This window comes from Tamandua tetradactyla, chromosome 16 (assembly GCF_023851605.1).
Source record: "Tamandua tetradactyla isolate mTamTet1 chromosome 16, mTamTet1.pri, whole genome shotgun sequence".
Classification (NCBI taxonomy): domain Eukaryota; kingdom Metazoa; phylum Chordata; class Mammalia; order Pilosa; family Myrmecophagidae; genus Tamandua; species Tamandua tetradactyla.
In genome coordinates this window covers 18,350,768-18,366,124 of record NC_135342.1, presented here as the reverse complement: position 1 = coordinate 18,366,124, position 15,357 = coordinate 18,350,768, and the positions used below count along the sequence as shown (strand labels likewise).

The 15,357-nt window shown below is 49.4% G+C and overlaps 1 protein-coding gene across 2 annotated transcripts; it reads left to right on the top strand.

Moving 5' to 3' along the window:
* Positions 1–373: 373 nt before the first annotated feature.
* LOC143659018 (poliovirus receptor homolog) lies at positions 374–10,861 on the top strand. Of its 2 annotated transcripts, none has more exons than XM_077131498.1 (7): positions 374–908; positions 2,461–2,757; positions 4,983–5,100; positions 5,930–6,078; positions 7,845–7,952; positions 9,550–9,581; positions 10,208–10,861. In XM_077131498.1, exons 1-7 carry the CDS (start codon positions 647–649, stop codon positions 10,256–10,258), a joined length of 1,017 nt encoding a protein of 338 aa, XP_076987613.1. In that variant the 5' UTR covers positions 374–646; the 3' UTR covers positions 10,259–10,861. The 2 variants fall into 2 exon arrangements, with proteins under 2 accessions (XP_076987613.1, XP_076987614.1); XM_077131499.1 differs by having other exon boundaries at positions 375–908; positions 10,004–10,861.
* Positions 10,862–15,357: the final 4,496 nt, after the last annotated feature.

The following is a 15,357-nucleotide window of genomic DNA, read 5'->3' as shown; positions in this document are numbered from 1 at the left end:
TTTCTTGTACTAGGCACCGCTATAAACCTCCTCCCACCCCGGTTCACCCAGAGTAATAATCATCCCCTGCTTCATGGATTCTAAAACCCATGATTTCTTCCTGTTTTCGCATCTCTAAACTGGGGTCTGTCTAACCCCTGGCTGTGAGTCGTAGCTGTAAATGAGCGCCAGGTGCCTTTTAAAGCAATGACCCTGAGGTGATGAAAAAGCCCTGGAACTAGATAGTAGGGATTGTGCTTAATGCCACTGAATTGTACACTTTGGGTTGGTTTAAATGGTAAGCTTTATGTTCTGCTTTTACCACAATAAAAAGAATTGTTCTATTTTATCATCGTAATAGTTACAGCAGAGATCCTGTGGCCCCTATGGCAGACCTCGTCCAGTATCCCTTCCCCCACCTGCCCCTTTCCTGGGGCTCGTTTCCTGCTCAGGGACTCCAGACTGTCGCTGGCAGGTGCTGGGCAAGGTGCGCGGCCCCCCAACCCCCCTCTCCGTGCAGATCTGGGATGCCCCTGCCTGATCCGCCCTGCACCCCCATTTCCCTGCAGGAGCAGAGGCAGTGCACGTGCAGGCACCTGCCCAGGTGGACGGCTTCCTGGGGGGCACCGCAACACTGCCGTGCCATCTGCCGCAGCTGGTGCCCGGCATGCACATCACACAGGTGATGTGGCAGCGGCAGGAGCCGGTAGGGGAGCCCCGCAGAGTCGCCACCTTCCACCCATCTCAGGGCGCCAGCTTCCAGGAACCAAAGCGGATGAAGTTCATGGCCGCCAAGCTAGGCGCGGAACTGCGGGACGCATCGCTGGTGGTGCAGGCATTACACGCAGAGGACGAGGGCAACTATACCTGCATGTTCGTCACGTTCCCGCAGGGCAGTGCAACCGCAGGCACCAGGCTCCATGTGCTCGGTGGGTGGGGCGTGGGGCATCGGGGAGGGGGTAAGTGGGGAGAGAACTTGCAGAGAATGAGGAGAGCAGAAATTCAGGGAGTGAGTGTTTGCAAAGGAAAGGCCATAGATGGGAGTGCAGAAGGTAGAGGGAGGATAGGGGATAGAGGGAGTGGCACTGTCCCCTGTTGTCATTCTGATGGGGGAGGAAGGGAAAGTTGAAACTGAAACAGAGGCTTGTGATACTCAGGCCCAAAGATGGGTATGTCCAAGGGATCCTGGGGGTTCATTTTCAGAAGTCCAGGGGAGAATATGATAGATAGTCTCTTCTCTTGGAACTTGAGCCAGTACTCTCTCTGCCTCGATGTTCCTCTTCTGTGACACTGGAGTTGCTATGAGGATTAATAAGAGCTGTCAGTTATTTTTGGCTTGTGTGCCAGGCACTGTTGCAGATCTTTGCATGAGTAACTCATCAAAAGTACACAGGACCCAAGCAAAACAAATCAAGGCAGTGCCTGTCATTTCTGTATAGCTGAGATTTGAGGTCTTGTGGCTTAACATGTGAGTAAAATGGAAACAGTTGGTCCCATTAACGAGAAGTCTTCAGTGACCCAGGTGACATGGGGGAAGGAACAGCAGGAAGCCCCAGGTTTGGGAATCACCAGAGCAAATAGTTAAAAAATGGTCAGAAAGAAATGATCATGATGATGACTATAAAATATTTATATATATATAGGGACAGAAATCAGGTCAGGGATTGCTAGGGGATGAGGATGGGAAGAGAGTATTGACTACAGTAGGGCATGAGTAAGTTGGGGGGTGATGAAAATTTTCTATATTGTGATTGTGGTGGTATTTGCATAACTATATGAATTTATCAAAACTCGTGGGACTGAATACATAAAAAGGATGGATTTTACTGTATGTAAATTTTACTTCAATAAACCTGGCTTTAAAAATTAAAAAAAAAAAGAAAAAATGGTAAGGATGGTTTGGGGAAAGACAAACTTGGAAAGCCAACTCTGTGGCTTCCAGCTGTGTGACCTTGGGCAAGTCACTTCCCCTCTCCACCTCCAGGCACAGTTCAGCCGTCTAGGACTCCCCAGGCTCAAGCAACCCTCTGGCTTCTCAGGGCTCCCCCATCCCGGCCTTGCCCTCTCTGGGTGGTCACTGTCTAGGCATGGCTCTGTGTCCCCACTGGGCTATGGACTTCATGAGGGCAGAACTGGGGCTGTCTCGGTCGTTGCTGGGTCCCTAACATTCCCCAGTAAGAAGCCAGGCAATGTATTCAATAATTAATAGTAGTATTTATTATATACTTATTGTGTGCTGTGTACCATTTTAAGAGCTTGACCTGCATGATTCCTGTGATCTGCCATTATCCCCATTAGACAGACAAGAAAACTGAGGCACAGACTTGGGCCAGGTCACCCAGCTCCCAAGGGATACCGCTGGAATTTGAATCCAAGTAGACTATAACCTTAAAGCCCCCTGCCCTGCTTTTTAATTACTCCAAGTGTTTTTTTAATGACTCCAAGTGAGGAGTGACCCATCCTTTTTGCTTCTGTCCCCAGCACAGCCGCAGAACCAGGCCAAGGCCCTGGAAGTCACACTCAGCCTGCAGCCTCTTCCCCTGGCCCGCTGTGTCTCCATCGGGGGCCGCCCGCCTGCCCACATCTCCTGGTCCTCGCACGTGGGCGGGGAGGCCAACAACAGCTGGGTGCCAGGGCCCCTGCCAGGCACAGTCACTGTCACCAGCCTCTTCACACTGGTGCCCTCAAGCCAGGTGGATGGCGAGAACATCACTTGCAGAGTGGAGCATGAGAGCTTCAGGGAACCCACCCTGCTGCCCGTGACCCTTGCCGTACAGTGTGAGTGCGCCCAGGTGTGAGCCTGGCTACCCCCATCCCCTCCCCATTTTCTACACTGGGTCCCCCAAATTACCATCAACATTGCCCCGTCATCTGTACTAGCACTCCTGGCACTATTGTCTGTACATCCCTTCATTGTCTACACTGGCTTCTCTGAGCCACGGACAGCACTGTCCTCTATTGTCTACACCAGCGACTTAGGCCACATGTTGTCAACCCTGGGACCCCTGGCCATTGTCTACACTGACATCCATGCTGTCTATCCTGGCACCCTTGAGCATAGTCTACACTGCTCCCACACAAGATAGTCTACACCTCTTTCCCTGGGAAATTGTCTACACCAACTGTCGCCACACTGCTACATCAGTTCTCCAAGCCATTGTCAATCAAGCCTGCTTCCCCAGTGGTCTATATCAACTCACTTGTCTGTTTTGTATACTACCACCTTCTAATTGTCCACTGGCTCCCCTGGGCCACAGATAACACTGCCCAATTTTCTCCCTCAGCTATATAGGCCACCAGCTTATGAGAGTTGTTGCTGCTTCCCATGTTGTCTACACTGGCTCCCCTGGCCACTGTCTATATTGATACAGTAAAATTTTCTACCTAGTTCTCCTAGGCACTCTCATTACTGCCCTCCAGCATTGTCCTAGAGAGGCTCCCCTGGAGAACGGTCTACACTGCACCCCTACATTTTCTTTACCAGGGATGGATCCCTGAGCCATCCCCACATCGTCTCCACTGGCTCCCCTGGGCACTATCTATATTGTACCCCCAGTGCGATCTCTACTGTTTTCTGCCCCAGTATGTCTCTACTGGCTCATCCTGGGACTCTCTACCCTCCCCACACTGGTTTCCCTGTGCTCTGCCTATACCACCCCCCAACCCTTTCTACATGTTATCTCTTCCCTGCGCTCCCTTGGGTGTCATGGACACCCACCCCCACGCCACTCTCTCTAGACCAGTTGCTGTCCGAGAGCAACATGCTGCCAGCTCCACATGTGGCAGTAAACTTTCTAGGAGCCCCCTCTAAAAGATAGAAAAGAAGCAGATGAGATCAATTTTAATCGCATGGTTTATTTAAAGCTCTTTATCATTTCAACATGTAATCATTTTTGTAAAGTATCAGTGAGATCATTTATCTGCTCTTTTTTTTTGGCATGGGCAGGCACCGGGAATCAAACCCCATCTCTGACATGACAGGCGAGAACTCTGCCTGCTGAGCCACCATGGCCTGCCATACCCGCTCTTTTTCGTATTAAGTCTTTGAAAATCCATGGGTGGATTTCAGACCAGCCGTATTTCAAGTGCTCGGTAGTCCCACGCGGCCAATGGCTGCCACACTGGGCAGCACAGATCCACACTGAGCTCCCAGCTTTTCCACCACCAGCTCCTCCAAGTAACTGTCTACACCCACATGCATAGCCCGAATGAGCTCACCAGCTCCCTTGGACGCTCTCTGTGCACATCATACACACACCCCAATATTTTCAGCACTGTCTCTCTGAGCAACTGACTACATAATTATCATCTACTCTGACACCCCGGGCCACTGTCTGTACTGAGTCCACCAAGAATACCTACATATGCTCTTCTAGGTACTATCTTTGTTTTCCCTGTCATCTATTCTAGCTGCTCCCCCCAAGCACTGACTCAACTGATTCCCTCAGACACTGCCCACCCTGAACCCCTCAGCATTGCCACTGGGCCTGAAGGAGGAAGGGCTCTACCCTGACGCGTGCGCATGCACACACACACAAACACACACATACACACACAACTGTCTCATTGGCCTTCCTTCTGGGAACTCTGAAAATTCTTCTCTGTGAATCACATTTGGGATGGGTAAGCAGCGGGCTGAAGCAGGGTCACGCGGTACACTCTCCTGCAGGACATCTCAGAGCCTTGAGCGTGCACCTGGTGATGAGTAACCAAAGGTCTATTCTCACGCCAGGACCCGGCCCTCAGCAAAACCAATACAGAGAGGCAGGTCCTGGGAGAAGCCCACTCTGTGCCTTCGCTGCCCCCACCCCCACCCCCACCCCACAGGGTTCCCAGGGCTCTGCTCTCCCAGGGAACCCCATTACCCCAGACTTCTCACAGACCTCTTCACCGCTGGCTGATTCCCAAACCCACTGAGGTCTTGCCTTGTGACAGTAACCCCCTAGCGCTCGGGCCTCTCTGAAGGCTCCTGGTCTCTCAGAATGTGTGTCCATGACCCCCAGATCCCCCTGAGGTGTCCATCTCAGGCTACAGTGACAACTGGTACATTGGCCTCAGTGAGGCCACACTGAACTGTGACGTCCGCAGCAATCCGAAGCCCACAGTCTATAACTGGAGAATGTGAGTCTAAAGGAGGAGGGTCTGAGGGCGTGGACTCCTGGATCTGAGGGAGGAGGGTCTACGGTGTCCAATGGTAATAAATGCCGTGGGGAAAACAGGGCACAGGACAGGGAAGGGGAAGAAGGTCGTGGCCATTGAAGTAGGGTCACCAAGGAAGGGCTCACTAAGGTAACATGTGAGGAAAGGTAGAGCCCAATGGAGGAGAGGGTGAGCTATGTGGATACAGGGGGGGGAAGCATTTCTGGCAGAGGGAATAGCACATGCAAAGGCCCTGAGGTGGGTGCATAACTGGCATGTTCAAAGATCAGCAAGGAGACTGATGTGGATAGAGAGGTGGAGCAAAGGGGAGAGGAATAGAGGATGTAGTCAGAGGTACAGAGGCCAGATCATGCGGCCCTGAGTGAGGCAGGAGCCTTAGGAGCATTCTGAGCAGAGGAGGGACAGGCTCTGACTCAGGTTCCAATGAGATGCCACCGCCTGCTGAGTGGGGGACAGAATGGCAGGGGGTGGATGGAAGTGGGGAGCCCAGTGAGGAAAAGATCGCAACTGTACAGGAGGCAGGGGCACCAGGCCAGAGCGGTGGCCGTGGAGAAGCTGAGAAGCAGGCAGCTTCTGGGCAGGTTTTGAAAGTGGAGCCAACAGGGTTTGCTGATGGAGGCTAGATGTCGGCATGAGAGAAAAAGAGGAGTCTTAAGGGACTCCAGGGTTGCCTCCAAGTTATAACATAGATGACATGAGGGCTTCCTGTGCCTGGTGTCTAGGGACTGCCCAATCCTCTGTCTCTCCAGGCCTCCAGGGGAGGCCACTCCTCACTGTCTGTCTCCCCCAGGGCCACGGGGCCCCTGCCCCCCTGTGCTGTGGCCCGAGGCCACCAGCTCCTGTTCCGTAACGTGAACGAGTCCATGAACGCCACGTTTATCTGCAGTGTCACAAGCGCCATAGGGACTGGCCAGGCGGAACAGACCATCCTGGTCAGAGGTGAGATGCTTTCCCAGTGCGGACACAAGGGGACCAACAGGGAGGTGGCAGCAGGATTCCCTTTGAGGGGAGGGTTTAGAGGAGGTCCTTGACTAAGGGAAATCCCTAGCCCCGGGAATGCTCTCTGACTGGATTTCATCCTTTCTCTAATCCCCTCCTGAAAAGGCCAAGAGGCTCAGCTTTACTCTCCTGTAAACTCAAGCCTCTGTACCATTTTTACCTGCCACAAACACCACAGGGGTAGTTATGGTGTGCCTTTTCCCCAGGGACTTAGAGAGACCTTTCCAACAGTATTTGGCAGAGCTCTACCAGTTGCAATTAACAGAAGCGCAAATCAAAGTAGTTCAGGCAGAAATGGGTCTTCAGGTATGGCTAGATCCAGGTGCTCTGACTGTGTCACTCAGGAACTTTTCTTTGCATCTCTTGTCTCTGCTTTTCTCCATGCTGGCTTTATTCTCAGGTGAGCTCTCCACCCTCTCCTTTGGTAAAGCAAGATGACCCTGGGCAGCTGCAGGCTCGCATCCCCCCAGCTTGGCAATTTTGGGGGGAAGAACACAGTACTCAGTAGCACTTGTCAGAATCCCAGAGCTGGCACTCATTGGCCCAACTTAGGTCATAGCTCACCTAAGAACCAGTCCTGCAGCCAGGGAGAAGAGAATGCTCTGACTGGCCCATCCTAGGACTCAGATGACTCTGAACCATGTACACTGAGGGAGGCAGAGTGGAAACTTCCAAAGGAGACTTGGGGTTCTCCTACAAGAACAAGGGATGGGGACAGCCAAATCAATAGGCTGAACCCTCGATCTTGGGGTTTTCCCTTATGAAACTTATCCATGCAAAGGACCAGCTAAGCCTACTTAAAGTTATGCCTAAGAGTTACCCCCAGAGAACCTCTTTTATTGCTCAGATGTGGTCTCTCTCTATCTCTAAGCCGACAGGGCAAGCAAACTCACTGCCCTCCCCACCACCACCACCATGTGGGACATGACTTCCAGGGGTGTAAATTTCCCTGGCAACATGGAATAGAAATCCTGGGATGAGCTGGGACTCAGCATCAAGGGATTGAGAAAACCTTCTTGACCAAAAAGGGGGAAGAGAGAAATGAGACAAAATAAAGTGTCAATTGGCTGAGAGATTCCAGAGTCTAGAGGTTATCCTGGAGGTTATTCATATACATTATATAGCTATCACCTTGTTACTCAAGATGTAATGGAGAGGTTGGACGGAACTACCTGAAAATGTGGAGCTGTGTTCCAGTAACCATGTTTCTTGAAGATGATTATATAATGATATAACTCTTGCAGTGTGACTGTGTGATTGTGAAACCTTGTCTCTGATGCTCCTATTATCTACAGCATGGACAATTGAGTAAAAAATATGGATAAAAAATAAATAATAGGGGGAACAAAGGTTAACGTAAATTGAATAGATTGAAATACTAATGGTCAATGAGAGGGAGGGGTAAGTGGTATGGCATGTGTAAGTTTTTTCATTTTTTCTTTTATTTCTTTTGCTGGAGAGAGGCAAATGTTCGAAAAAATGATCATGGTGATGAATACACAACCATGTGATGATATTGTGAGCTACTGACTGTGCCCCAGAATGTACAGAATGTACAGAATGTTGCTATGTCAAGAGTGCTTGTATGTTTGTTTGTTGTTCACAATAAAAATATTAAGAAAAAAAAAAGATGAAGAAGGGAAAATGTTTTCTGGGCCCATGAAAATCTAGTCTTAACTAGAGACCTGTTATTTCTTCTCTTCCAGCCCAGAAGCAGTCACACCCACTCCTGTCTCTTGGTGTCATTGCTCTCATATGCCTGATCGTGCTAGCCGTGGGGGTTGCTGTGTCTTCTTGGGTGTGGAAAAAGTTCTGTGAGTCTCCTCCTCCTTGACACATCCCCAATAGCCGCCAGAGCCGAGCACCTACTGTATGCTCGTCTCTGTGCTGTGTCCTCCACATGGCACCCTCTCATTGAATGCTCACCCGGATAGCATGAGGGTGCCCCGTTTTACGGTTGAGGCACTAAGACTGGGGACTCTCATTCTTCGGTTCACTCATTCGTTGTACAAATGTTTAGGGAGTGGGGCTGATCATTTAGGGCCAGGATGATATTAAGCCCCTCGCTTTACTCTAGCTGCTTTCACGGGAAGGAGGCGGCGCAGGAACCAAAAGCCCCAGCCCTTTCACAGCCAGGTACGGTTTTCAAAGAGCCGCTGCTTTCTTACCTTAAGGGCTGAGCCCAGGCCATTCCCTTGCCTGGAGCAGCTCCCCACAGCTCCTTCTGAAGCCCTTCAGTGGATTCTATAATCCCAAGAGCCAGCATTTTACTGCACACTTGCCACATGCCTCAAATTTTCACAGCCGCCCTACAAAGTGGGTCGTACTGTGAGCCCCACTTCACAGGAGAGGAAACATTTGCTCCAAGAGGTGACATGAACCTGCGAAAGGGCCCACAGCTTGCAGGTGGCTGAGTCAAGATAGAACGTAGGTCTACCGACTTAAGAAAGTTTTTTCCTTATACCACGAAACAAAACAGCTAGATGCCTTCTCCTCCAAGAAGCCCTCCCTGACCCCCTGGGATGGATCAGCACCCGTAATGGCCCCCCAATCCCATCCCAGCTCACCCTAGGTCATCCCTGTCTCAGGACAGGTCTGTCTCCCCAAATGAACTGGGAGGCCTGAGGGGTCATGGCCGGGGCTGTCTCGGTCACAGCTGTTCCCTGTAACTACCCCACACAGGCCAGGCACAGAGCAGGTACTTGGGGAATTGTTTGCTGAGTGATTAAACATGTCAACTGCAGGGCCAGACTGCTTGTGCTTGGGTCTTCACTCTACTGCTTTATTAGTTATGTCATCATGGGCAAATTGCTTAATCTCTATGACTCAGTTTCCTCATCTGTAAAATGGGTCTAACTGTATTTGATGATAGAAGTAAAGTGCTTAGCACACTGATGACATCATAAGCCACACATGCAGTATATCTCAGCTATAACTGTTACTCCTATTGTAATTGTGGTCATGATGGTTATTATTAATATGAGCTACCTGAGCAGAGTTGCTACCTGTATTCCCAGCTCCAAGAACACGCTTGGCCCAAAGTCAGCATTTCATATTTGCTGAATAAATAAATGAGTAAATTCTTGTTTGATGGTTGAGGAAACTGAGGCAGAAAGAGAGTCAAGTCACTTGTCCAAGCTCACACAGCTCCTGAGGGGCAGAGCTGGGACTTGAACCAAGCTACCTGGTCCCAGATCCCATGCTCAATTAAATATTTGTTCAATGAATAACTGAATTACTGAATCTTTAAAGAGCAAATACCCCTGCCCTTTTCCACTGATGTATAAACCAGAAGGAAAGTGATGCTTCCATGACAGTAGTACATACTAGACTCATAATTTTAGGGGCCCTGACCCCCAGCTTTATCCAAACATTGTCATTCATTTCTGACAACTCTTTCTTTATCCCCAGGTCAGCGTTCTAAAACGACCTCTACAAATGAGGTAAGTGTCAGGGCATGGGGCTGTGTAGCTGAAAAGGGTGGGCAAAACCCCAGACCAATAGCTGGACAGAAGGAGGGGACAGAAGCACAGACATCTCTGGGCCACCTGCAATGCTGAACTGGAAACCAGCTCAGCATCAGAAGCTGGGTCCTGAGTCTTTTCTCCCAAGTTCCCAAGCGGCACTTGCCAACCCATCCAGCAGGGCAGCATCCCCTGTAGAGTTAGCTAAAATGCAGATCCCTGGCCCTCGCCCTGGAGAGTCCAGTCTGGTGGGTTTGTAACAGGGCCTGGGGATCTGCATTTCAGAAGGTACCCCCAGGCCCTGGCATCCAGAAAGAGGGGAGGGGATGGAACTTGCAGAGACAGGGCTTAATGCTGTCTGTACCGTGGCTAAGCCTCTTGTTTGAAAATCCCCCTTCTAGGGTATTTTATAGTCACCTGTGACCTGTCAGGCCCACTCTATGCAGGAACTGCTGCCGACCAGTGCCAAATGACAGCACCAAGGCTGCCCAGGGAGAGAGGCTGGAGCAGACTAAGACATGGGCTTTGCTGGCAAGACCCTTCCCCAAAGGATGAAGACCCCCCTCCAAAGAGACCTCTGCAATATTTCCTCCTCTGCCTTTCAGAGCTGTGAATTACCCTCCGGGATGTTCCGGTCAGCTGAGAATTTTTGTTAAGAATTTGATCTCTGAATTTGAGCTTCCAGTTGCCACTCTGTGGTTTCACAAGAAACTGCAGCTTCCGTTTGTGCTTGGAAGGGAAGCAGAGGCTGGGACTCCAGCGGCTGCCTAGGGCTCCCCAAGGAGCAGGAACAACTGGTGGATGTGAACTTGGCGGATGTTATTGGACCGAATCAGCTCCAGGCACCTCTGCCAAGATTCGGGTGCCTGAAGACCACCTGCAGCCAACACGCTGGATGGACAGGAGCCAGTGGAAAGGGGGCCGCTGATCCATCAAGAAAGCAAGATGCCATTACAGAGGGAAAGGATGGTAGGGAAGCAAGAATGGCAGCTGTGTGGGACTGCCCCTTGCCCGAGATAGATGCAGTCCAAGAGCCAGGGGGCACTCAGCTGCCACTGACATACTTTAAGAGTCTGTGGTTCTGGGAGCGAGCACCTGGATTCCTCTTGAAGAGGGAACTGTCTGGGGACATCTTAGAGAAGTCAAACCTTAGGCCAGGACACTAAATGGGAAAGCAGGGCTTAAAGCTGCAAGAGAAGCAAGAGGGCTTTGGGTTTGCTCCTGACAAGCATGGGCAGGTGCAGAATGGGGAAAGGAGTTGGGTGGGGGGAGAGGCGGGGGGCGGGGACGAGACCCAGCGGGGCAGGGATGGGGGGGTCGGAGGGGGCGAGATGGAGCAGGGATTCAGGGGGTGGGTCTGAAAGGCTTTTTGCTTTGCTGTCAATAAAACTAATTTATTACACCTCAGGTGGGTCTTTTGTGGAAATCTAGGTGAGGCTGAGGAGGCAGCACAGGTGGGCTGTGAGAGTGTGTCCCCAGGGTGTGTCCCCAGGATGCTCAGACCCCATGGCAAGAGCTCATCTTTTTTTTTTTTTTTTTAATTCTTTCACTAGGTAATACATGAATATTCCAAAAGCAAACGTTATTTTAAAAAGAGGGAAAAGTGTCTCTCTCACTGTATTCACTTCTTTCTCTGCCGAAATGAATGACCACAAAACTAGTGGTTTGAAACAACCCAAGTTTACACTGTCACAGGTGTGGAGGCCAGAAGTCTGAAATGAGTCTTCCAGGGTGGAAGTCTGGGTGTGGACAGGGCCCTGGGGGAGCCCCGTCTCCCTGCTCTTCCCAGCTGCCAGCGCTCACCCGCTAGCATGGTCACTGCCCCCCACCCTCCCTTCCCTTATGAGGACCCTGGGGGTGACATTGTCCCACCCGGATAATCCAGAACAATCCCCACCCCTACCCCCCATCTCAGGCATTCATTTACTCCCATCTGCAAAGTCCCTTTTGCCACATAAGGTAACGGGGCTGCAGGTTCTGGGGATGAGGATGAGGATGTGACCATCTTTGGGAGAGAGCGACCCTTATTTTGCCAGGCGCTCCCACCCTGCTCCCTCGCAGAGAACCATGGCACAACCTTCTGGTGGGTTTTTTTTTAATACACAGACAACAAAAAATAACACCTAGTTTTTCTTTTCTCCTTCTCTCACACAGTAGGTAACATACTCTAGGCACAGTTTCGCACCTCGCTTTTATTATTTGAGGTTTCTAGCAAATCAGAGAGACCCTCTGTAGCTGTTTTGGAGCAGCCCGGGCACATCTGGACGGGCTTGTGCATTGTTTCCTGTCTTTTACTGCCGCATACTTGTTTTGCATACTTGTCATTTCGCTCATGTTGATGCATGGGTGTCAGATCCACTCCCGGAGGTGGAATTCTGGGGTCAAAGAATAAGCATTTTGGGACTTTGATTGTTATTGACCAATGGTTCTCCGTAGAAGAAGGGTCTTCAGCAGCAGCGATGTAGGTGACGGCTTGTTTCAGGGGAAAGGTCTTTGGGTTCCACAGAGCCAGGAACCAAGAGGGGGCACAGAATTTTGATAGAGGTCTGGTATAGACTTTACATAACATTGAGAATGTCACAATTATCAGAGAATGGGGTGGGGGGCTGATGCACATAGTGAGGGGGTATCAAGGCAATATTTTCCTGCCACAAGGTGCTAGGAGGTCTCTTTTGTCTGCAGGCTTGCTCAGGGAGCAGTTGCCTGTTCTACTGAAATCTAATTTAATGAAAAAGTGGCCCAGGGCGGGCAATGGTGGCACAATGGCAGAGTTCTTGCCTGCCAAACTGGAGACCCGGCTTCGATTCCCAGTGCCTGCCCATGCCAAAAAAAAGAGAAGTGGCCCAGCAATTCCCACTACCAGACACATACCTAAGAGAGTAGAAAACAGGTATTCAAATAAATACTTATAAAGCAATGTTCATAGGAGCACTCTTCATAGTAGGCAAAAGCTGGAAGCAAACTAACCAATGCAAGGATAAGCAAAATTGGTACGTGTTTTAGTTTGTTAAGCTGCTGGAATGCATTATATCAGAAATGGAATGTATGGCGGAGTCACATTTCATTATTTTTCCGTGTGAGTATTGGCCAGTGCAGTACCATTTGTTTGGTTGTTTTTGTTTGTTTTGCTTGCTTGGTTTTTTTTTGTTTTTTCTTTGGGGGGGGGGGGGTCAGGTTGTGCATGGACCCGGAGTCAAACCCGGGTCTCCCACATGGCAGGCAAGAATTCTACCACTGAAGTACCCTCACAGCCCCTGGAATGACTCGTGTGTGTGTATATGTGAGAGAGAGAGAGAGACCTACTTCATTTAAGGTAGGTCTTAATCCTCTTTCTGGAGTCCTTTATACAAGGATAAGAGACACAGAAGCTAAGAGATGAAATTCAGAGAATTTTAGAGAAAAGCCCAGAAGAAGTTAAGAGAAGACCCAAAGAAAACAGAGAGGAAGGCTTTGAAGTCAGAAGCTGAAAGCAATGAAAGTCAGGAGAGAAGGGCCAGCTGATACCAGCCATGTGCTTTCCCGTGTGACAGAGGTGTCCCTGAAGCTGGCAGGCTATCTTCAGAATCCAGGTAACTTCCTGTTGATACCCTGAGTTGGGACATTTTCACAGCTTAAGAACTGTAAGTTTTAAGCCAATAAATTCCCATTGACAGAGACTACTCGTGTCTGGTATATTGCATTCTGGCAGCTTTCACAAACCAAAATGGTGGTTGTGCCCTATGGAATGACTTTTAAAAAGGAAATTTATGAAGTTGCAAGTTTACAGTTCTAAACCATGAAAATGTCCAAATTAAGTCATCCAGAGAAAGATACCTTAATTCCAAGAAAGGCCAATGAAGTTCAGGGTTTCTCTCTCAGCTGGAAGGGCACATAGCAACATCTGCTAGCTTCTCTCCTCATTTCATAAGGCTCCCCAGGTGTGTTTTCCTTCTGCATTTCCAAAGGTATCTGGTTGTGCGGGCTCTATTGGTGTGCTGGTTTGAAATGATGTATGGACCCTAGAAGAGCCATGTTTTAATCCTAATCCCATTTCGTAAAGGCAGCCTTTTCTTCTAATCCCTATTCACTATTGAATATTTGAGACTGTAATTAGATCATCTCCCTGGAGATGTGATTTAATCAGGAGTGGTTGTTAAACTGGATTAGGTAGAGGTGTGTCTCCGCCCATCTGGGTGGGTCTTGAGAAGTTTCTGGCGTCCTATTAAAGAGGAAACATTTTGGAGAATGAAGGAGATTCAGAGAGACCAGAGAAGAACAACATAGCCACGAGAAGTAGAGAGCCCACAAGTCAGTAACCTTTGGAGATAAAGAAGGAAAACGCTTCCCAGGGAGCTTCATGAAACAGGAAGCCAGGAAAGAAAGCTAGCAGATGATGCCTTCTCACCATGTGCCCTTCCAGCCAAGAGAGAAGCCCTGACTGTGTTCACCATGTGACTTTTCACTTGAGAGAGGAACCTGAACTTCACTGGCCTTCTTGAACCAAGGTATCGTTCCCTGGATGGATACCTTTGATTGGGCATTTCTATTGACTCATTCTAATTGGGACATTTTCTTGACCTTAGAAGTGTAAACTAGCAACTTATTAAATTCCTCTTTTTAAAAGCCATTCCGTTTCTGGTATATTGCATTCCAGTAGCTAGCAAACTAGAACAGTTGGTCTAAAGCTTTTTCCAAAATGGTTCCCTTTTAAATTGCTCCAGAAAGGAACCCCACCTTGAATGGGTGGAGACACATCTCCATGCGGAAATCATCTCACCAAAAGTTGCACCCACTCCCAGGAATGAGCCTAGCCCTGGCACCACGGGATCAACAATGCCATTCTGACAAAAAAGAGGAAAAGAAGTGTAACAAGTAGGGTATCAGTGGCTGAGAGAATTCAAATAGAGTCAAGAGGCTACTCTGGAGGTCACTCTTATGTAAGCTTCAGTTAGACATTGCTACCTGTCATAACTTGCCAAACCCCAACCTGAACCATTCCAGCCAATCCTGAAGAACACCTAACGCATTATATAAGATTCTACAGAGGTTCCATGCACTAGGGTAACTTTCCAAAACCTACAACCTCCAGATGGGTCCCTGGACCAAATAGGTCCTGAAACCTAGAGGGACCAGCCTCTCCAGAATATCAACTAGGTTCATCCCCCTATCGCATATTATCAACAGCCCCTTCCAACATGAAAATGTTACCCAAATACCCCTAATGAGTGGGAGAAGGATCAAAGGAGATAGTGGAGTTATACAGAGAAGGTAGGATTGAACAAACGTATATGATTGCTGAATCATTATATTGATATCTCTTTTAGTCTCCAGTACCTTAAAGCAGCTAGAAGTAAAAACCTAAAATTGTGGAGTTGTAACCCATAACAAACTCTGAAATCTCTTCTACAACTCATTGTTGTGATGTGCTTTGAAATTTATTGCTTTTCTGTATACATGTTATTTAAAAAGAAGGAGGAGTATAATAGAGAAGATAGGATTTAACAAATGCTGCCTTCCAGGCATCATATCCAGACTCCTCAGTGTCCTGAGAAGCAACCCATCCAGGCCTGGGTGAGCTCACAGCCTCCCCTCCGGGTCTCACTCGCCAGCCCTGGCCCAGGCTCACCACAAACCAACCCCAGCCCAGAAGAAAGGAACTGCCCAGAGGCCTGGACCAATCAGGACCCGTACTCTGGGGCGGGATGAAGGATGTACCACCCAGGAAGGCAGGCAACCTTGACCTGAGGCATTAGATGTGATTATCTCTGGGTGGTTG